Source organism: Anas platyrhynchos, chromosome 1 (genome assembly GCF_047663525.1).
Source record: "Anas platyrhynchos isolate ZD024472 breed Pekin duck chromosome 1, IASCAAS_PekinDuck_T2T, whole genome shotgun sequence".
Classification (NCBI taxonomy): Eukaryota; Metazoa; Chordata; class Aves; order Anseriformes; family Anatidae; genus Anas; species Anas platyrhynchos.
The window spans coordinates 24,023,775-24,047,403 of NC_092587.1; the positions used below are offsets into that span (position 1 = coordinate 24,023,775).

The 23,629-nt window shown below is 41.3% G+C and overlaps 1 protein-coding gene across 4 annotated transcripts in view; it reads left to right on the top strand.

Annotated features, from left to right (window-relative positions):
• Positions 1–8,201: 8,201 nt before the first annotated feature.
• AASS (aminoadipate-semialdehyde synthase) overlaps positions 8,202–23,629 on the top strand; it is a 30,559-nt gene continuing 15,131 nt past the window's right edge. Inside the window, exons 1-15 of one of the 4 annotated variants that reach the window (XM_027458001.3) lie at positions 8,202–8,309; positions 9,016–9,161; positions 10,259–10,479; positions 11,618–11,794; positions 12,407–12,491; positions 13,142–13,209; positions 13,323–13,469; positions 14,452–14,530; positions 14,620–14,747; positions 14,920–15,068; positions 16,233–16,355; positions 16,507–16,618; positions 17,127–17,186; positions 17,280–17,347; positions 20,999–21,114. In XM_027458001.3, coding sequence (XP_027313802.2) covers positions 10,267–10,479; positions 11,618–11,794; positions 12,407–12,491; positions 13,142–13,209; positions 13,323–13,469; positions 14,452–14,530; positions 14,620–14,747; positions 14,920–15,068; positions 16,233–16,355; positions 16,507–16,618; positions 17,127–17,186; positions 17,280–17,347; positions 20,999–21,114 — 1,525 coding nt within the window. In that variant the 5' untranslated portion in view covers positions 8,202–8,309; positions 9,016–9,161; positions 10,259–10,266. Of the gene's footprint in view, positions 8,310–8,334; positions 8,515–9,015; positions 9,162–10,258; positions 10,480–11,617; positions 11,795–12,406; positions 12,492–13,141; positions 13,210–13,322; positions 13,470–14,451; positions 14,531–14,619; positions 14,748–14,919; positions 15,069–16,232; positions 16,356–16,506; positions 16,619–17,126; positions 17,187–17,279; positions 17,348–20,998; positions 21,115–23,629 lie in introns of those variants that run through there. The other 3 variants (XM_027458010.3, XM_072033341.1, XM_038186589.2) reach the window with 3 other exon arrangements.

Consider the following 23,629-nt stretch of genomic DNA (forward strand, 5'->3'; position numbering starts at 1 on the left):
CAGTCTAAGTAAAGGGAAAAAAATAAAAGGCAAAGTCTGTGTGGAATCAAAAAGGGAAAACGACTGTTCTATTCTTCTCATCAGCAAGCTATATGCACCCATGCCTTGGGAAGCAGGGCCTCAGCACATGTAGCAGTTGCTCAGGATGTTTTCACAACTAGAGCTACCCTACTCCTTCCCCCTCCTTGCTTTCTCGGCAGGGTGTGTTGTCACAAGGTAAGGAATGTCCCCTTGGCCAGGGCAGGTCGGCTGTCCTGGCCCTGTCCCCTCCCTACCTCCTGATTTTGGGGTGAGGGGTTGGAGACAGCCTTGGTGCTGTGCCGGCACTGTGCAGCTGCAGCCAAAGCATCACTGTGGTGTCGCTGCTGTTTTAGCCACACGTGCACGGAGCTGTACGGGATGCTGTGGGGAAAGTTACCTCCATCCCAGCCAGACACAGTACAATATTCATCTTCCTGAAGATCATCTTCTAGTGGGGCTGCAGTGTTCTGTCTCTCTATGGAAAACTGCAGATCTGCCAGATTTGCCACTGGAATAACAGACAAGGGGCGCTGACAGAGTTACAGATGGGCAAAACGCATGCACCTTTCCACATCTGATATTACAGAGCTACGAAGAGGGACAAGCAGGCAGGCTTCAAGCAGTATTCCACTCTTCTGAAGGACTTTCTGAATTCTCTATTTAATTCAGTGGATCTCACTGTGTACGTTGAGGATTTGCACAGGAAAACTGTGAAGCAAGAAAAACAATGCTGTTACCAGAAATATTTTTCCAAACAGTTAACATCATAAATGTTGAAAGCATTTAAATTAGAGCAAAAATTATTGCGCATCTTATCTATTACTGTTTCTAGCAAATAAGAGGGTGCAATATAAAGCTGCTGAAGTGGAGTTTTGTCTTCCATAATTCTAGCATGAAGGTGATTCCAGTATACCCATCATGATCATGATCTGCCCATGTTTCCCACATGTCCCACATGAAGGGACTAAACTCTCTGCACTTTCTTTACTCTTTTGGTTCTTTTCATAAACAGGAGGGTGTGGTAGATACTTCATTACTTTCAGGACTGTCAGATCTTCTTCCTCTTAGTAGGTTGATTCTACTCGACTGTACAGAGTTACGAGCTGTTATGGACCTTAGAGGAAACAAAGGCAATGAAAGTAAGTAATCCCCAAGACAAATCTGTCACTCCTTAAAGAAGCACTAATAATAGAACTATGCACTGTGAAAGGGCAATTAACGTACCTGCATCCCACATAGCAAGTCTGTTTTCTCACTACTCCTCTGCAATGCCAGAACTGAGGATCAAAATGACATAAACTTGGTATTTACCTCCTCTGCAGACAGTATCAGGTAGCAGATGCTGGAGGTGACATCGTGACCAGAAGAAGAGAATCATCATCAGATGTTTGATGTTTAGCCTTCCTGCTAAAGGTGTAAGTAGCTGCCTGCATGGAGGTTAGCAAAACCTGGGAAAAAAAGTTTAATTAGATATGAGTATTTGTAACCAATCTATGCTTGATATGCACCTTTGCATGAAAAACCAAGTTACATTTAGAGAATCAATTCTCACTTTAAACAACCATGGACAACCATAAACAAATTTTGTTGTATAGGCCGAAATGTGCTTCTTATGTTACAGGGAAGCTGCCCTTCTGAAACCAAGGGGAAATGTGAAAGGAGTAGCTTCTTCCCTTGAAGAGCTGAAGGTACTCTGTTATGTGTAGCTGATAATCTCTGTTGGTTCAGTTTGGAGTGTTTTTGATCTCAAAGAAGAATTTTGATCAGAGTACAGGAAAATCTGGTGCCAACTGAACCATGAACATGAACTCCATTTTCAGGTAACACACCATCTAGCTAAAATAGACCTTGTTGTTTATATACAACACATTCTTACGTTTTGGTGGGCTGTCATGACAGACCATAATCAGCAAAATCCATTTATTATACATGGCCATATTGTATAAAGTGATCTGCACATTTAATTTATATAGCTGAGGTCACTATTAGCTTCACTACACACAGGCCGACAACTGGAGTGGTTTTATTTACAAAAATAAAACAAAAACATCTTTCGGTATTTTTCTTACTAGACTGGAAAAAATGGAAACGTGATAATTCTTTATATGCCTCTTCATCTATTTATGTCCATGTTAGCTCTTTTTTAGTGCACCATAGAAATTAGGAATGCAAAATACTCGTTAAATCATGTCCTGATTTTTACCCACAGCTTCTGGTGATTTGGGAATTTCCCTTCCAATTTAACCACAGTTAGGTTACAGCTAAACCACTGAACAAAACAGAAAACTAGATTAAAGAGTAATTTCTGTGTTTCGCTATGCACATACATTGGGTCAAAATAGATGTTCCTTCTAAGAAATGAATCAACTATTCTTTTCCAAAGACATTCCAGCATTGCCATGTTATGACATCCAGGAATCACCCTGATCTCATGCAGGAGCACATTGGAGACCTAGTCTGGGGACAGCTGGTTGTTATTCTTGGATAAAATTTTGGTTACAGCTCATGCTTCAGGACCTGCTCCAACATGTACTCCTCAATGGTGAAGCTGAACCCTGGGATATTAAGGCAACAGTCCAACGTGCATTCTTGTTCTTTTCATTAGCAGTGGTGGCTTAAGCAGACTTCTTTCCCTCCTCCCATCCTTGCCCCACTCAGTACCCACGCCTGCACACACCTTCAGTTGTGTAGGATGCTGCCTGCTGAGTTGTACTGCAATATGAAAAATTGATCCCATTATTTTATTTATTTTTTTTTCTCCTCTAGCCTGTTCAGTTCTATATTACTACATGGCTACACAGAAGGTTGTGCCAGCATAGAACCTGTCAGCATTCATTGTACATGCTTCTCACTATTTTCAAGGTTTTGCTGAAATTATATTTAAGTCATCACTGATTTAAAGGATGATAAACAATCAAGAAGGTTTGCAAAAAAATATGACTCAGGAATCCCTGAACTTCTGTTTCAACACTGATCTGAATGCAAATCAGGAGCCAAAACATAATTTTTGTATCAGTTTTCCCAGCTTTGAAAAGGAAGCAATTCACTTTCTTATGCTGCTGAATTGATAAAGACATTAGTGGTACAAAAGTGGAAAGTGCTAAATAAATGCAAAAGGCTGTTGTTTTTCTGTCACCTTTTTTTTTTTTTTTTTTTTTTTTCTATGTAAGGTCAGCACTTCCCGACAGAGACCAACTGCTCCTGGAAGAGATAAGGCAGGGACAACCATTATTTGCTAAAGGAGCTTCAGAAGCAAGGTTGCGCTTTTAATGCAGCTATGGCATAATTGCCTTAATGGCCTCTTTAAGCACTAAACCCTGATTCTTTCAAAAGAAGGCCCAGGTTTTGGTTTTATTCACACTACGGATCCATACTTAGTGGAGGATTGCTATTGACTTGAAAGCCCTGCTAATGTGAGCAACGGTAAGTCTAATTAATAGACTCAATGAAGATTCTTATGGATGTATATTTCTGATGGATTATTTTAGCTAAGCGGCTGCAGGTTCCTGCAATGAACCTAGTACTTGTCTTCTAGTGAGCCACTTCCCTGATCTGATAGTGCAGGCTGGCGTTTTCTGTGTTTGGGTGTATTAGCATGGCAATTTAAAAATACTTATGTAAGGTATGAGGAATTAAGAGAATGACTGAAAAGGGCACCTCAGTTTGAATCAGCAGTCCTAGTATGCACTGGAAATGCAAAAGCAGTAATTTTTCTGGTGGATATAGTCACTATTGTGAATTCCAGTGGGTACAAATGTGACCAGATATAACCTTAGGAGTTACTAAAAGCAGAAGGTCTTTATGCAGGGGTGCTGTAAGCCCTGAGAGATGGCAATTTCCCCTCCTGGGCAATAGGAATTTAAATATATTCTTTATGTGGTTGTAAAGAATACAACACTGTGCTGTTCAGTGATGTCTAGTACTCTGCTGTGAGGTCAGCATTCACAGTGGCAGTCAACAGCCACTGCAGGTAGTGGCTTTTGAATAAAAGGTCATGTTTTTCAATAGCCTCATTCTGACTGAAAGCCTGAAAGCTTCTTGGAACTTCTTGATCTCTGCAGTATAAAACCAGAATTAAATGGGAAAAAGAGTTTGACAGGTAGAGACACAGTCTGCAAAAATCTCTTCAGGATGCCAATTCCCCTGTTCATTTGAGACCTAGGGAGAAATCCTAGCCCAGCAGAAGTTAGTGCGAGTTCTTCATTGACTTCAATGGATTCAAGGTTTATCCTTGATACTCTAAGAATAAAATCTCTGAAGCCCACCTCTCTCTAGGTGCTCTGGGAGTTTATTGTTACCGTAATGGAAGTCAGCACTCCCCCCACAGTGCTGAGTAAAAAGCGTTCCAGCTGGGTAAGAGTCAGACCTTATAATTAGGGATTGTCAGACAGATGGAATCACAGTCAAAACGAAACAGGAGGCATTTATTATAGAAAGCAGCCCCAATTACACACTAGCATGTTTTGTAAAACCTCAGTTCCAATTTTGCTTTGTTCGTTTTAAGCAATTCTGCCTTCCCTTTCCGGAACACAGTACACAGGTGGAATCCATCTCACCTGGCTTTACACTGTCACAGTGTCAGAGCCCTCTGGTCACTTAGGTTGCTTTTTTCTCTATGGAGCACAATGGGAACTTTTGGAGTGCAGTTCACCTGGTCTATCTGAGATGAAGGAAAAGACTTAAATGACTGCTTTAAAGTTGGGTGCCATTAAAATTCTCAATCTCCATTCAGAGTGAGAGGAAATTTGTAGTGGAATTTGAGTCTCCCAGAGGCATTTTGGTAGAGAATCTTGTTCAAGTTCTTACTTGCTCTGCTCCTTCTGTTTGCACTTCCATTTCTGCTGGATATAGCCTGAGTCACCCACGTATAACTCTGTGAACAGAAATGGATGGATCATTGGTTTATATATTGGTATATATATATTGGCATATATATATTGGTATATATATATTGGTATATATATATTGGGAAAGGGTCATATTTTTGGAATACAGTCATATTTTGGCCCAGCCTTAGAACAACATATGAAAAGGATCAGTAAACCAAAATGTAGAAAACCCAACGTTTTCCATTTTTATTTATTTATTTATTGTAAAGAATACAACAGAAGTGTTTTGAAAGGGAAATGCTCTAGTGTAAAAAATGGTTTTAGCCTCTGCTTTTTTAAAATCCACTACTGTGTCTAGATGTTGCTCCTGCTGAGCTCACTGGAGCTTCAGAGCTGCTTATATCCAAGCACTATCCTCAAATTAGGAATCAGCCTACCTTTCTTACCTACAGGAGCCAATCCAGTAGGTAGTTGTCTTGTCTCTAAATCATATCATGATCCCTCAAAGGACAGTGGGGACTTGTAAACAAATTTTTCATTACCATCATACTCAAAGGTGACTCAGATATATAAAACCCTTCAGTTATAAGCAGCAATTTATAAAAACAATCTTCCAGTGCAAAAACCTAAAAGAGGCTCACCGTACAAACCCCAGTGTTCTAGTGCTTGTGCTACAGTATGCTTTTAAGATGATGTTTTCAATGACACTGCAGGTTTCAGAAAGGCCCCCAGCCTCTCAGTGGAGTGCTCTAAGCATTTGGCTAGCAGCCAGACCAGAGCACGGGGCATAAGGGAGAACATGTACATGTCGTTTCCATTAGAAAGGCTGACCTGGCCTGGCAAGGATGCTGAACTCCTGTAGAGAGCTCACAACTGACAGCTCCTGGCAAAAGCAGACAGCTCCTTCCTGGGCAGCGTTAGGTTTAGGAGCCTTCTCCTGGCATGCTCTGCCCAGGTCTGTACGTAGCTTTCTCCATGGATTTCCTTGTAGCACAAGGCTGGGCTCCCAGCTCAGGCCTGGGGAGCTCCAATGTGAGGCAGAAACTTTGTGGGCTTAATCCTTTATTTCTCTGGGTTTGGATTCCTATCTGTGAGACTTGGAAGAGTACTGAGAAATAATGAGGTGCTAAACCCAGTAAAGAAATACTGCAGAAAGTCTCTGAATAACATCTTACTCAAAGAAAGAACCTCCAATTTTTTTTGAAGCTTACAAAGTAATAATAAAAAACCTCTTCAGTATATTCATTGAGGCCTACCTATTGCAATAAATTCATTACTTCCCCCCCACCCCCAATTCATTCAACAGCCAAAGCAGCTTCCAAAATGCTCTCAATAATTTAATCAAAGCCAGGCTATGCAGGAATATAATGGTGTATTCATCTGTGCCCTTTCTACTAGTTTTCAGTATGAAGTGATCAGTATGATGAATTGACACAAAATGATAAGGGATCATGAGTATTGCAAACAGTGTCCTGGTTGAATTATATTCTGCATCCACCAAATAACTGCATGTTTTTGCAGATAGAACAGTCATATTTCATTGAATTTTGTGAATGAAAAAGGACAAGGAAATTTGCACATGGCAACATTGCCTTCCTTAGCAAACTCCGTATTTTTCTTTCATCCTAAACTGAAGAAAAAAATAAGAAAATCATTTCTTATGAGTACTTTGGAATCATTGAGTAGGAAGACCAAAGAATGACATAATTCTTATAATTCACTATTTAACTTACACTTTCTGCAGTTCAACTGAATTTGCCTCCAAATAAGCAATTTTTATCAATAAAACAGGAAAAAAAAACCACACATGCATTTTCTAAAAGGCATTATATTTTAGACATATAACTTACAGACCTATATGTGTTTTATTAAGTCCTCAAAGTGGAAATTAGACATTGGGAACACATAGACAACACCCTTGTGCAACAACATTTCCTAGAGTAAAATCTTTGGGATCAAGTGAAAACTCATCCTGTCTCACTGTTTCTTGGGCTCCAAGGCAACATAGGACTGTTCATTTCTCTTACTGCTTGACTGCCAACCAGCTTGACTGGTGAAGCCGCACCTCGAGTCCTGTGGGGCTTTGGGCCCCTTTTGGTGGTTTTACTCAGGTGGGAAGCCGAGTTCCACCACAACTGCTCTCTCACTCCCCTTCCTCAAAGGGGAAGGGGGAGAAAATGCCATGCTAAGGGCTAAAGGGTTGAGATAAGGACAGGGAGATCGCTCAACAATTACTGTGATGGGCAAAACAGACTCAGAGTAGGGAAAGTCCATATTCTATGATCACTTCATGGAGAAAGGGTATAAGCATATGATCAGGAGTCTGGAAGTTCCACAACATGTCATAAGCTTGTGGATTATTTAATGCACGCACAGTGCTCAGTGGCACATCCCAGAACAACTATGCAGTTTAAAGACTGATGGAAACTTGTGCAGCTCGAAGACTGACGGAAACTTGACCCACTTCAGTAAAGCTGTTCCGAGTAATGACATGGATAGCATGTACTCCTTCAGGGCTTACTGGCTTAGGGCTCGCTTTCGTCATGGGTACACTGACCACCCTTCCAGTAGGGAAACTGGAAAGGAAGTGCAGGGAAAGTGTAGTTTGTAGGGAAGCCAGCTACATGCACACCTTGGTATAGTTTTAATTAATTCTCGACAGAATAAAACACCAGGCCCAGCATTTCTGAATCAGTCAGTGCTAGGGTTTTAGTTAGCATAACAACTACCTGAAAGGAAGGTGTGGGGAGCTGGGGGTCAGCCTCTTCTCACAGGTACCTAGTGATAGGACTAGAGGGAATGGCCTCAAGCTGCACCAGGGGAGGATAAGCTTATAAATTAGGAGACATTTCTCCTCAGAAAGAGCAGTCGGGCACTGGAGCGGGTTGCCCCGGGAGGTGGTGGCGTCACTGTCCCTGGGGGTGTTCAAGGAAAGGTTAGACCTGGTACTTAGGGACATGGTTTAGTGGGTGACAGTGGTGGTAGAGGGATGGTTGGACCAGACGAGCTGGAGGTCTCTTCCAGCCTCAATGCTTCTGTGATTACACGACTTACACAAAACAGGGAAAAACAGCCCATGTGCCAGTGTAAATACGAGAAGCTGCGGATGAAAAAAGGCAGGCTTTACAGAAAAGCGAGCAAACTGCGCGGAAAGCCGCCTGCGGAGGGCCACCTGCCCTCGGGACGGGCAGCGGGCAGCGAGGCGGGGGTGCTCCAACCCCCCCCCCCCCGCCCTCCTTCCAGGAACCGGGGGGGCGTTGGGGAGGCGTTGCCGGCGCCCGCCGTGACGCCACGCCGCGGGCGCTCCGCATTGGCGGCGGGCGGAGGGTGTAGCCGGAGGGCGGCCGCTGGTTGGCTGGCGCCCCGGGGCGGTGGCGAGGCCGGGGCAGCGGCGGCGGCGGGCGGAGGGAAGGGAGGGGGGGGGGCAGCAGCGCCGTGCCCCCGCCCGGCCGGCCCGAGGTAGGTTCGGCGCTGCCCGGGGCCGCCGCCGCCTCCGCGGCCCTCCAGGGGCCGGGGCAGGGCAGGGCAGGGCAGGGCGGCAGCGGCCGGGGCACGCTTCGGGGTGGCGGCGGTGGGGGAACGGGGCTCCAGCGGGAAAACCCGCCCGGGGAAGGGCGGCCGGCCCGCTCCGCAGCCGTGTGCTGCCGCCCCGTGCGTTCCTGCTGTGTGTTCACTCATAATTTTATATCATCTTCAATATACATTACTATTTTTAACATATATTGTTATTTTTAACGTACACCTGTATATTTTAACATATTATATTTATTTGTAACGTCTATCTATATTTTTAACCTATCATTTTTAATGTATGTATCTATATTTTTAACCTACTATTATTATTTTAAGTGTATACCTCTCTATTTTTAACATATTGGTATTATTTTTAATATATATCCGTGTTTTCCCCCTGCCCCGTCGCCCCGTGCTGCTGCAGTGTCGGCGCCAGCCCCGGCCCTGTGGCCCCGCTGGGTGCCTGGGCACGCACCGGGAGGCCCCGCTGCGAGCTTTGGGCCTGCCAGAGGTCACGGCGAGTGTTTGCCTGCCGGCCCCGTTCCCCTGTCCCGCTCCCTCTTGGGAGCAGTGTTTTTCTCCCCGTAGGTCTGCAGGGTTGGGTGCAGGCAGCCAGCTCTCCGTGCTGACCACTCTCGCCATCATATTACAGGGTAGCAGTGGGCGTCCAGCTTTCCTCGAGCTCCACGAGGCACAGACAGGCTCCCCGAGGACCCTCCGAATGTGCTGATCTGCAGCAGGATCGTACAGCCCCAGCCTCTGGACATCAACTTGCGCTCGTGGACGAGCGTGGTGACGGTAGGAGTGCCCCCGCAGAGCTTGCATGGAGGACTGTGTGCTCCTGCTTATGCCTTCTTTAGCAGACTGGTTTTTCTCCTTAAGCAAGCCTTGAGTTAGATGGGGCCTTTTAAGGCCTAGATATAGATTTTTTTACAAGATTGAGGCGTGAGGACAAACAGGATTTTCCAAGTGACTGGAATATCAGAGGTTTAATTAGTTATTTCCATCAGTTAAAATTGCTTTGAATAGGAAATTCACGTCTTTAAAGGCCCTGTGTTTGAGATCCCCATCTTTTAATCTCATGAACACCTGAAGTACTTAGACTCCCAGGTATGTGGTGCTGACACCTTGCCATTCACAGCAGAGCTGAGCAGTGGTATGTAGGAGTGAAGAAGAGGAGAGAAGAAATAAAGGGATAATCCTCTGCCATGGAATCTCTCCTAAGGAAGCTTTTTCATTTTGCATAATGTTTTAATTAGGAAGAAAACATTCCATTCCTGACCACATATACAATCTCTGCTAAGCAAATGGCTGTGGTCTCTTCCTTATCTTCCACGGTTTTCGACTTGTGTAAGACTTAGTTATGTACACATACTTAGCATTGGTTTCACATGTTGGACTTTCTCTTCTTTCTCTTCTGCTTGCATTACAGCCTGTGCTCTATTTTTTTTTTCTTCAATGTATTTATTGCTTGGTTGTTGCTTCTTTTGATGCAAGCTTTGAGAAGCAGTTGGTCTTTGCATGTTTATGCTGGCAAATGTATTGGTATCTTTAGGTTTCCACTTTTTTTTTTTTAATAAAAAAAGCAGCACAATTAAAAAAAAAAAAGTTGTTATGATGAACACATTGAAAGCCTTTGTTTACAGTAGGACAAGCAGCTTGTTTCTGTAAGGCCACCCCACCAATCTGAGATGCACCAAAGTACCCGCTGGCTTAGTGCCATTTAAGAATGAAAGCAAATTCCTGTCTCACAGAAGTAGGGTGTAACTAGAGTATAAAGTACCTGTTTTGTGTTATACAGCAGATGTTAAAGGAGACCAGAACTTTTGCACAAATTATGTTTGAAGCATCTGTGTAGCAGGGTTATTTTACTCCTTTGTCTTTGCTGCCATCAGGCTTTACCATGCTCCGAGCCTTCAGTCACACAAACGGTAAGTGTGCGTTCCGTCATGCCAAGTGTCGGTACCATCACAAGTCTGTGCTGGCAATCAGGAGAGAAGACGTTAATGCATGGGAAAGGAGAGCACCCCTAGCACCAAAGCATGTTAAGGAACTGACACAGATGGGGTACAAAGTCCTGGTGCAGCCGTCAAACCGGAGAGCCATCCATGAGAAGGTAAGGTCCCATTCTGAGTTAGATGAGCAAGCCAATAGCTTGACTGTGAAGCATAGTGCAGGAAAAGTAGTACTCGAAGGATGCACATGAGAAAACCTATCACTCATTTTGTTAAATGAGAAGTTGTTGTGTCCTGGTGTAAAGAAAAAGGACTAGTTTGTTTATCCTTTTAATGTAATTAATGTTGACACATCAGTGGGTTTTTGGAGCTGTTCTTAACGATTACTCTCCCTTTCACCTGTCTCTGAAGAAGTGCAAGGTGCTTTTGAAGTAGAGACATGGGGATTAATTTAAAACTGATGGGTTTTTCTCTTTTGTTTTTATAGAGGCAATACTAAAAAATAAGTATTTTTTTTAAATAATGAATTATGCATCTTCCAATTGTGAATCCCACTCCTGCTTGAATCCCATTCCTTGTGTAAAATCAGAAGAAAAGTTTCTTTAATGCTGTGGGCTTCAAGACTGAGAGCTTTTACAATTCTTGTAGCAGCGGTAACACTGCTCTAAGGTATCTGAGCCAACAGATGAAAACTGAAACATAAGTAGGGAATTAGTGATCACTTGCACTATCACCCTTCAGTTAGGACACAATGCTGGTTTTCACCAAAGCATGTATCACATTAGATACACAAGTACAATGTTGAAGGCTGGAATTTTAACAATGTTTTTGAGTTAAGGGGGAGCAAAAATATATTTTCGTATGGATAAACATTCTTTTAGAAGTTGGTCTTCAGCGTGGACTTACACAGTTTTATAAAATCGTACATCATCAGACTCATTTGTCAGATTTCTCTAAACTTATTTCCAAGTGTTTCAACACATTACAAAGGGCTGTTCATTACTGTAATACTATAATTAACTGTAATAAAATGTTCTCTTTGTAGTCTGTGAATTTAAGATGAATGATTTTGCTAATATGTAACTATGTTTTAGCCTCATATAATAGTATATTAGCATAGAAATTCAGTTTGATGTTTGATACCCCTTTTGAAAATGAGACTTAGGAATTTATCACATGCGGTAACTGGTTTCTACTTTGTAGAATTTTCTGTTTGTCCTCTGCTTGAGTTGCTTTCGTGCTTAGAGCTATGAATATGGAAAGAAACAGAAACATATACGTGATTTTTGTCTTTTATAGGACTACGTCAAAGCAGGTGGCATTATTCAGGAAGACATTTCTGAAGCTTCTCTGATAGTGGGTGTGAAGAGACCTCCAGAGGACAAATTAATTCCTAAAAAGAATTATGCCTTCTTTTCTCACACTATTAAAGCCCAGGAGGCAAACATGCCCCTTCTGGATGAGATTCTAAGACAGGTAAATGCTGTCAGAACAAGGAACAGCGTGGAGCTCAAACTGAACTTAGTCCTGGTAGAAAGCTTGCTGCCTTGTATGGTTGCTTCCAACATGTATATGCGTAGATAGCTGATAGGACCATTTTCAGTATCCCTGCCTGGAGCTGAGTATTTTTTGCCCAGCAGATCTCTTGCTTGCAGTGCTACTGTGTGTATGTGCATAAGGCAGATGAGCTGTGAGCATGGTGTGTGCTCAGGAGATGTTTATGCTGCGTGAACACAGGCTTGTGGGGAGTATTGGCCCTCACTGAGGGATGCAGCCAATTTGCACAAAACAAGCAAACCAAGCAAAAGCAACCTCTTGGCCAGAGATGTGGCCTGCAGAAGTTGGAGTGGCCTGTGGGGGTGCTCTGTGCCAAGGGTGAACAGGCAGGGCAGAGACTAATGTAGTTTTTACGTTTTAATTTTTATACATAAATCTTGTTCTGAATTATTTGCCTTCCTCATATCTTCCTATTGGCCTCTATAGGAAGGATGACAAAGGCATATGAAAAGGTGGTTCCTAGGAAAGCAGTGTGCCACTGACTGTGCATTCACGGGAAATTTTAATATTCAATTTGCTATGTATTTTCAGGAAATTCGACTGTTTGACTATGAAAAAATGGTTGATCATAAAGGAATGCGAGTTGTGGCCTTTGGAAAGTGGGCTGGTGTAGCAGGTATAGTGCATAAAGTAAAGGCAGGCTTGCACCAAGTAACTTCCTGTAATACTTCTGGTTCTGTATGTCTCCTGAACGCTGGGGCTTTGCAATGCATTTTTAATTGTTGTGTTGCTTTTAAGAGCTTTTTTGCTTTCTGTTTTGTGCTGCCCGCTTTTGATCAGACTATGTGTCAAACAGTCCCATGGATTCCTGGCAAATCTACTATTTTATGTTGTTTTGAAGTCCCATTCATCTGTTCAGCTAACCTGAGGCAGACTTCATGTCAAGGTCAACTGAAGAGAGTTTTGAAGGATATTGTTGCTGACCGTCCTGTGGTTTGAAACAGCTTCTGTTGTTTCTTCAGGAAGCTCTCTGTATTATCTCCTTCTTTGGAATCTGGTGATGTGTTTGCATCTGATAAAAGGATATCCAAGTATTAAATAGTGTTGGAATGAATAATGTAGGTCAACAGCAGGCTTAAGGTTATGGCCTGCTATTGAATTTCTCCTTCCCTGGTGTTGTATAGACTTTCTTTGTAAGTAACAATATTATAGCACAAGCAAAAATATCCAGGATGATGTTAGACTTCAGTAAGTCTCTGCAGTTTCTAACTGTGTATATTCGTAATTAACACTGATGGTGTGATTTTTCTTTTTTTTAACCTATAGGAATGATCAACATTTTGCATGGGTTGGGATTACGGTTTTTAGCCCTGGGACATCACACTCCCTTCATGGTAAGAGTATATGTATATTGTTCTTCAGCAAAATGATGTACAGGTTTTGAATAATCTTCAGTATTTGGATCTGGCAAATATCCCATCTAATGACTCTGTGCCTTTGATTTCAGCACATTGGGATGGCACATAACTACAGAAATAGCAGTCAGGCCGTGCAGGCAGTACGCGATGCCGGGTATGAAATTTCTCTGGGACTGATGCCAAAGTCAGTTGGGCCCTTGACATTTGTGTTTACAGGCACTGGTAATGTTTCTAAGGTAAGAATTCTGTCTTCAGGGTGAAATACTATATTACTTTTAATAGAACTTCTTAGCATTTGATGCGTCAGGTTAAATGGGTTAAGATAGGTTCATTTTGTTTGCTTGCACTTCAGGTTTTTCAATGCCATAAGAATTTTTAAGTACCCTAAACAAATGCCTTTAATGTGAGATCATGCCTGACAAGGCTGACTATGCTAACTTCTTACCATGACAAATGGGTTAAGACTTACTCCTCCTGTCTCTTTTCCCACCTGCGTGATTTTTGTCTCCCTCTCTCCCCTCTGGGCTCACAAGGTGTGTTGAATCAGTCTGGTAAATTACGGGGAAAGAATTACCTTTCTAATACTTGAGGATTTTTCTCTTTTTTAGTAACATTGATGTGGCTTACAAATACCAGACTTTGGAGCTGTTGTCTAGGAGGTAGGGAAAAGACACGTGCTTCTGGCAACAAAGACCAGTTAACAAGCCTCCAGCTCTAAAGTGAAAGCATTGCCATGTAAATGAGTGCCTTCTCAAAAAATGGATGGCTTGTCTGAAAGGCCCATGTTTTGCAGTCACAGCTCTTTGGGAAAGTCATTTTGAAGTTCTTTGCCTTTAGAACATCCTGGTTGGTGAGGAGTGGCTTCAGGGGTCTTCACTAAAGAGAAACTGCTCCTCAGAAGGCAGCAAAGCTGTCTATTGTGGCTGAGTTGAGGCCTTTCAGCTCTGCTGTTGGAAATATAAAACAGATGTTAGATTTTGGGCCAGGCATTCTGCAGTAGTGGGGAGTGATGTAAATTCCTTGTGTGTGGAGTCCAGGCAGCTTTATTTTGGAGAGCAGGGGTGTGTGTGAAACGGGATCTACATCTGTGAAGATGTTCTTGGGCAGGACTGTCAAGCTGAATGTGGCATTTTTGTACCTGTTTTCACAGACCAAATGAGCAATGTTACACTATCTCTTTGTTCTCTGCTCATTCGGAATCCTACTTTTGCTTTACAGGGCGCCCAAGAAATGTTCAATGCTCTGCCATGTGAATTTGTGGAACCACATGAGTTAAAGGAAGTTTCCCAATCTGGAGGTATGCAGTGATGATAAATGTGATTAAAAACATTGGAACCCCTTTTCTCCAAGTATAACAGCTAATTATTATTATTATATTTTCCTCAGACCTCAGAAAAGTTTATGGGACAGTGTTAAGTCGGCACCATCATCTTGTGAGGAAGCACGATGGAATGTATGATCCAGTAGACTATGATAAACATCCAGAACTTTACACTTCTCGCTTCAACACTGATGTGAGCATCTCTTTTGTTCTTTTATGAAAGGTTTTCCACAGAGCGTTGGTAGTTAGTATTCCTTTGCATATCTGTTGATTGAGAGAGCATTCATTTAAAATATTGGACCCGGAGCTTTCAACTTTGTAAAGTGCTAGATGGGAACATCGGGCATCTGTACTTTTCTTTGCAGATTGCACCCTACACGACTTGTTTAATTAACGGCATATACTGGGAACAACATACTCCTCGCTTGTTAAGTCGACAGGATGCTCAGAAGCTGCTCATGCCAGTTAGATCTGCTGCAGGTGCACCGGAGGGCTGTCCTGAGCTACCACACAAGTAAGGCACCTTGTTTCACTAGTGGCAATTCTGCAGCATCGAGTCATAATGCTAAGCAGTTTTGTGATAGTGTCTGGCAAGTGATTTTGTTTCTTAATGTTCTTACATGCTGCAAAACATCTTGTTGCTCCTGCTTTTGTTCTGTGATTGGCAGTGTTGTTTTCACAGTTCAGAGTTTCTGAAAACATCACAGTAGAAACAATTAAGAGGTATCTGTCTTTCTGCAAAGGTAGTTCTGCATTTGACCCTTGTGCAGAATGCAATGCAAACATTTTCTGACATCTGGGATGTGTGCTTACTGCACCATTACTGCTAGAAATTTCTATGCATGAACAGAGTTTCAGAGTGGACAAGTTCTTTTTCTCCTCTTGACTTGTACAAGTCAGTAACTGTTTCTTACCAGCTCTGATGTCTGCAGCGGGTAGCTGGAATACTTCTCAACCCTAAATAGCTTTCAATATGGAATGTAGGGTGCAAATCCAGGGTTAGGCTCCTTTCAGTGTGGGTAGGAGCCCACCCTTTCTTTAATAGCTTGGCCAATACTGTAATAGTTCTCTGGTAGACTGTCCTGAAGATGTATCTTGGGAGGATATGGCTATGTATCCTGGTAAGGAAGCAGGCCGTTGTCTCTTTGCCCATTTGTGACACATTTATTTATGGTACCTAACAAATAGAGATTTTGAGAGTTAACGTTGAGTAGAGCCAGAGGTTGTGAGTAAGGCTCATGAACACTCCACCAGTGCCAGCTGTCTGGGAGGCAGCCATCTCGTTCAACGGTGAAGTCATTCTGGCACAGGACTGCTCACTGGTAGGTTGGGGGAATTGGAGGTGTTGACAGCACAGGAAGTACAGAGAAAGATGGTGAATGAGTGGATTCTTCTGGTGTTCGAGAAGTTATGGATGAAATTTGGATCCTGTTGATGTGAACGGAAGTTTTATGACTAAAACAGGTCTAGATTTCCTTTGCATTTATGTAGGTCATTGTGGTGTGTTGACTTCTACGTTGGTTAAGTAGGATGAAACTACAAGGTTCGTAATTCTTCTCATGTTTCTCTCTCTTTTTTTTTTTTCCCCCCGGTGTTGACTTGTGATCTGTTATATGTTTGTTTGTAATTTGGATAATACTGTGTTCTGTTCTTTTTTTTTATTATTTGTTTGCTTTAGACTTCTGGCAATATGTGACATTTCAGCAGACACTGGAGGATCTATAGAATTTATGACGGAGTGTACAACAATTGACAGCCCATTTTGTATGTATGATGCTGACCAGCATATTATTCATGACAGGTGGGATAGCCTTTAGTTTGTATTGCTTTCCCCTGTAATTTGTACAGTGAAACATTATATTGAAAATCACGAGCTGAAAACACTTGTGAAATGTGGTGCCTTTCAAGTACCATGGAGAAATTGTTCAGAAGAGCTGTGTTCTGTCTTCCAGTGTTGAAGGCTCTGGGATTCTGATGTGTTCCATTGACAATCTGCCAGCACAGCTTCCTATAGAAGCAACAGAGTACTTTGGTGATATGCTTTTCCCATATATTGAGGAGATGGTAAGATCTTATGTATGCAATAAGGAGGTGAAAGCTTGGGCAGTCTGCCTGTTTGTTGCTTTTCTGGTCTCCTATATATTTTTAAAATGAATCTGCTGTAGAACATAACAGACTTTGTATTTTTAAAAACAAGCTTTCTATGTCTTGAGGCAATACTTTCAAAAAGCAACATGTGAACAAGATGTTAGGGACTTGGATATCTTAGGGGAAGTACCAAAAACTTTCTGTAGGCATGAGAGTCTCTGGAAGGTAGCCTACTGCTGATGAAGCTTTCAAAAGGTATTAAAATCTGAGGTTTTTTTGGGTACTCAACAATCACAGTAAGACTGCTGTTTGAATTCCTATCTTTTCAAAAAAGTCAAAGGACACTGATCAGTGGCAGGGTAATTTTACATCTACAAGATGCCATTGTTGCATGCATTTAAATGCTATTAAAAAACTTGGTATTTTACTCTGAAAGAAATACGGTAAATAAAATGATTGATTTTCAATAACATTTTCTCCCTAGCTGTTATCTGAAGGCTCAGAACCTCTTGAAAAACAGAATTACTCATCTGTTGTTCGAGATGTAAGTTTTGCAGTTTGCCTGTCTGCTTGTCTGCCTCTGCTTTAAAATATACAGGTGCAAAAATCCCTCAAACTTTGTTTCATGTATTTCTAGGCAGTGATTGCATCCAATGGCTCACTGACAGCTAAGTATGAATATATCCAGAAATTGAGGGAGAGCAGGTAATGCATACTTTCTTAAAGTCCAGTTCAGGACTGTAAATAAACTTCTCTGCATTCTGTTTCCCCTTTTGCATTTATTTTATCTTCTGTTTTGGTGGGCTGCTGCTATTTTGCACTGTATCTACCTTACTCCTAGCTTGCTGCACTGTATCTAACTTAACTCCTAGCTTGCTGATTATCTTCTTCCTTCATGCAGACTGTTTAAATCATTAGCATGTGTTGTTACTAACTCATACTGAAGTTAGAAAATAGCCATTTTTCTCTTCCTTATGTTAGCAAGACTAACCAGAGACAGCAAATAACCACATGCCAATATTTTTATGTTCTTCCTGGCCCATTTAAAATGGATGTAACATACAGTCCTTTCAAAGGAATGGCTGAAAAGGCTGTCTAATGTAGCTTGAGTCTAGTTTCTTCAAGTATTGCTCAAGTGCATTGTTCAGTAGGTGGATGTATCCAGGAGCCTCTGTGAGACTCTGACTTTTCATTATACTCCTTTAGCTACCGCTTTAGCTGCTGCTTCATCCTGACCCTGTCTCAGTAGTTATCTGCCAGTGGTAACATGAAAGAAGTAGCACTGAGTGGATTAAACTAACAGAAGTATAAATAACCTGGATATCCCTTCCCTCTCCTCCCCGTTATTAACAAACACTATAGTTTAGCTATGAAAGATGTTAATTTGACAGTAAGTGGATACTTCTGGTTTCACGTTCATGATCGGTGCCAGCTGTAGTATGCATCGCGTAAAAATTGAAATTGGTCTGACCACAAGTACTGCATGCACTAGTGGATGCTAAAAGCATGGTATGTTGACTTCTCAGATTTCCTTCGGGAACTTTAAGAAGTCTGGTTATGAATTTGTGCATGATGAATTATATATGGGTGCTTTTTCCACTCAAAGTAACATGCTGTTTGCTTCTCAAAGATGACAGCTTACAGTTGTTTTTATCTTGTGCTATTTAGTAGACCACCTCAAGAGGCTGTCTCAGTAACAAATTTTCTTATTCCTCACACAGCACAGTAATCTGTTTTTTTGGCTTTCTCCATAATCATTTGCATGGTCTTGTGTGAACTACCCTGAGAATCTGGAGACTTCTTCCCAAGGGTTTTTTTGTGGGTAGATTTTTGCTATTTCTGCAGACCTGTGTATTGCATGTGATGTTCTGTTGTTCATTGGTGTTGCTCACTTAGATATCAGAAAAACAAGACCTGCTAACACTACCCTCCCTTTACTTGTGAACTTGGGAAATAATGCATATGAAAGTGGGGAGATAACTGCATAAAGTGTAATGGTTTAGTTAAAGATAGGCTCTTGTTTAGAGTCTGCAAGAATTATGTGGCTTCTGGTATTACTCTAACAAAGTAGTGCTGTGTCTAGTTTAGTACCTGAGGGCTCTATTTAGACTAATTGTGTATTCTCTTTGAATGTCCATGAACATTTCAAACTTATGCTAGCCAGGTTACATCAGCTGAACTGTCCTGGTTGCCATCAGAATGCAGGAGTGGGTTGATTTACTGAACTTTTTTCTATCCTTTCACTTGCCTCAAACCTGCTACCAGTTCCTCATCTACAGCTGCGTGTCCCATGAACACTGTGGATGTCTCAGAGGCTGATGTAACTGGATTATTTAAATTTGTAGGTAGAGAGTTGGCAATAATCTGAGATGTTCTTTTTTGGAATTCTGTTCCCACTCTTGGAGGATCATTTGGCAGCTCATGTTTGTGCCTGTCCCAGATAGACATGCTGCATTTCATCCAAGTGGTATCTAATTATGGACAGTGGAAAAGTTTAAAATAAGTGTGATAAGATGTTTGACTGCAAAATACAGCTTGCTTTTATTTGGGAAGTCTCCCCTTTGTCAACACTTGCTTCAAGCTCCTGCATACCACTGCTGCTTCCTATAAGTGAAGGGTGGAGTGGAGCTCTTTCTTTTCCTTTGCTCAAGAAGGTGTAGTTGTAGAAGATGTCCTATTAGAATAGGTAGTAGGTGATGGAAGGTCCTAGGGTTCGTCATATGAAAGGAGATGACGGGCTTAGGAGGCCTTCTGTGAATGGATTAAATCATGGCTCAACTTTTTTTTTTAAAAAATAAGATCTATAAAACTTGTGTGAAGGTCAAAATGTACAGTAACTTACAATAATCATTTAGGTAGATTAGACAGGCGATGTGCTGGTATGTCCCTTTCAGATGTAATGTTGAAAAAAGTTACTTAAAAACAAAAACAAAAAATACCTCTGAAAGTAGAGGAATGGAGAATGGGACATTGGAATTTCGGAGATTCATTCAACCTTCACAAATTCTCATACAGAGGAGACGGGAATGAGCTTCAGACAGATGGATTTGGTATTGATTTAACTGTCTACTCAGGATAGTCTTTCAATACTATTGTTCAAGGCTTTGCGCCCCCAGATACCCATTTGTACTTCATGCCATGCCTTAGGTCATGTAGTACCCCTGTTCTTATGCACTTTAGGCGTTGCTCTGACCAGCTGCAACACTGTCCTTCATTATTTTGGTAGTATTTGAACTGAAAAAACAAGAAAAAAATGAGTTTACAGGTGCCATGTAGAGCTCCCCAGAAGTCTGAGACGACCATTATTTAGTGGAAATGTGGTTAATCCTCTTCCGAGGGCAGGAGCTTTATGCAAAGTTTGTCAGCTAGAGGTCAGGGTTCTCCCTACTCCTATCCACAATGCACGGTATGCCTGTGTAAACTCTTGGTAGATAAAAGGGAGATTGAGGAACTTGTGTATACACTTCGGAAGTTTCTCTTAAATCTTATCTTTGAAGGCCCTAACTATTAGTTGAAATTTGTTCTCAGGATATGGGGTAGGAAAAACAAAACCTCAAATAACACTGCTAATTTTGTTAAACAATAGGGCAATAAAGAACTTCCTTTTCTTCAACAATAAAAAAGTGCTATAAAAACATTTTATTTACTGAACAGTTTTTAACTGCATGGTGATGAAAATATTTTAAATAAAAAATTTTACAATATTAGTTTTAACAACATAAATTTTAAGGTAAAAGGAAAGCTGTAATGAGATAAAATGCATTTTCTTGCTATAATTTATGCATTTCTGAGAGCATATTAAGTAATCGCTGATCTATGTTGTTCTGACTGACAAAAAGAAACGCAGAATCTGATGTGAACACTTTATATGATAAGTCAACAGAAGAGCTTTTTTTTTATTTTATTTTATGTAATTCAGCAGTTCCATGATGTAAAGTAGGCAAGACAGGGACTGGAATCCCTTGACAAGTCATGGCAGCCCAACATGACATAAGCAGCTTGGTGGTCCTCAAGTGATCTGGTTACAGTCATTTGGCTATTGAGGAAAACATAATGACAACTGAGGAAAAAAACCTGTTCAAAATCCAGTAGCAATTGGAGAAGCAGTGGAGACATTGATGGATTTGATCTTGGTTATATTAGAGGAAGGAAACTAGAAGTTATGCAGCAGGACGGTAGCAGTACTTGACAGCTATTGACCAGTTTTGGGTTAGCTAGCCACAACTTTGACTGTTGGTCTGAATAGAGCTCTTGGTTTGTAGACTTACTAAAACATACTTATTCTGTTAGCTTTATCAGCGTGCAATTTATTTCTTCCGTGTGGTTTTTAATTTTCCCTGTAATTTTCCCCTCTAGGGAGTACGCCCAGAACATGGATAACAAGAAGAGGGTTTTAGTACTTGGCTCTGGCTACGTTTCTGGCCCTGTACTTGAATATCTCACTAGGGATTCCAACGTTGACATCACAATTGGTATGTAAGGCTTCTCTCATTTATCACGTAAAAAAAGTCTTCTATGTGTAGTATGGACTTATTCCAACCAACTTGTGTGGCAGAGCCTTTCTCATAAGTACTAAACGGATCTTGTTCTGAGAGCTGATAAAGAAAACCTTTACTGTTACGCACTGCAGAAAAGGATTTCATAGCTTTCTGAGAATTTTGAGTTTATATAATTGATTTGAAAATGACATGGCCTCATGGAAAGTTTATTGTTTGCATATGTAACCTATAGGGAGATTAGAAAGAAGTATTTTCCTTCTAACCTGCTTTGGACTTGAGATTGTTGTTGTTGCTAGTCAGTCTCTTTTATTGTTTCTCAGTTATGTTTTCCTCCTCACACAAGATGAAATTGGTTTTATAGACGTCTGTATGAGTAAAGTCTCCTCTGTTGTTAAAACCAGTACTGTGGTGGTAAACATTCTTCATGCTGTAACCCAGGTTTGTTTATTGCTCTGTTTAGGTTTTATCTGTAGCATATTTCAGGCTGGATATCTCCAAAACACTTCTCTGTATGCTCATATATGTATGCTCAGTCTACAACTTCCTCGTAAGGGGGTGTCGAGAGGCAGGAGACCTTTTCTCCATTAACATCAGCGACAGGACCCGCGGGAACGGGGTTAAGCTGAGGCAGGGGAAGTTTAGGCTGGACATCAGGAAGGGGTTCTTCACAGAGAGAGTGGTTGCACACTGGAACAGGCTCCCCAGGGAAGTGGTCACTGCACCGAGCCTGACTGAATTTAAGAAGAGATTGGACTGTGCACTTAGTCACATGGTCTGAACTTTTGGGTAGACCTGTGCGGTGTCAAGAGTTGGACTTGATGATCCTTAAGGGTCCCTTCCAACTCAGGATATTCTATGATTCTATGATTCTATGATATATGATTTTAAGCTAATTCTGCAATTTCAGAATTAAAACCCAGGCTGTATTGCCTGAAAGATACTTTGCTAGGAAGAGATTTATTTTGAAACAACGTATTTCTGTATTGTTTCAATTGTTGCTAGTTTTATTTTTATATGTATATATTATATAAATTTTCTATTATTATTAGTTTTTCTTTCATACTACTTTCATGCTGTGCTGCTTTTGTTACCTTTTGCAGTGGTAACAATAATACTTTTAACTCCTGGGAAAAGACTTACTAGGAAGAAGAGAGGCACTCTAAGGAAGCTGTACACTTTTATTAGACCTGCCTGATGTGGAGGACAGGGAAGGATTACAGAAATGTGCAGCATCCATCGCCTCACCAGTGTGGAGGCTGCATCAAGTCCCTTCAATCCAGTAGTGGTAAGGGAAACCAGGTGAACTGGAAGATCTGATTTGCCAGGCTCTGTGCAAACATAGCAGGTGCCTCTTATCTGGGTAGCTTAAAAACATGCAGTTTCTATAGCACACACACACACCACCAGAAGAAAAAAAAAAAAAAAAAAAAGCTTGGAAGGAAAGAGACACAAAGATGTTACTTAGGCTAATATTTAACAGCAGGCAGGTAGATACAGAAAGCATAAAATGCACCTCACAGTGCCACATTTGGCTCCCTACTGCTAGGCTAGACCACTTTAAATCCAAATGATTGAAGACTTTGAATAAAATCTTTAATTAGGAAACCTTCATGTAATCATCTTTTCTTGTTTTGAATTGTAGTCTGCTTTGCCCAGTGCTGTTTCCTCAACACAAGTTGATTAGTAGGATAGGGAGAATCACCCTCTAGCAATATTTATTTCCCTTTGACTTTGGAAAGGCCATAAGGAAATAAGGCCTTAACTTAGAGGCACAGATGCTTTTAATTCTCTATAAGCCTCTGCCCCACCTGCTGCCTTCATTGCCCGCTGCTTTCTCCTGGCTGTGTTCCCATTGCCTTCCTTGCACTGGCTGCGTGGTGAGCAAGGATGGGGAACCAATTCATTTTAAGTCAGATGTAGCAAATACTGGCTGCTTTTAACCTGGATTGCTTTTTCAGTTCCACTTTCCTTATAATGGTAAGTGCTGATGGCAGTGCAAGCAAAATAATAGGAAAAGAACAAGTGGAGGCAGGAGGGAGGTGGAGACTGTTTTTTTTCCCTTTTAGTGATAATATCAGCACACGCAGGGCTGGTAGGTCTAAGCCCTAGGTAAATATTGAAACCAGTCAGATTGGATGTGGGCCTTTTAGTTATATTTTGCCTAAGCAAAAGCTGAACATTTTTAAGTTATTATGTTAGAAGCGGCGAATGGTGAAGTGGCGAATTGTTTTTATTTATGCTATTAAGCTGGTATTGGCTACAACTATGAATTCTGTTAAAAATATATTGAAACAGTGTTTTGAAAGACTTTTTTTTTTTTTTTTAAAGGAGATTTATCCATAAGTATAGTGGCTATGTGAAATGAAATTTTTTTCCATTACAATCTTCTGTCAAGAGTCAGCACAATGCAGTATTTCATTAAACTGGAAAGCACCAGGCCTGGCTTTTCCATATTTTTGTGTGAAAGTCAAAACAAGAACAAAAACTG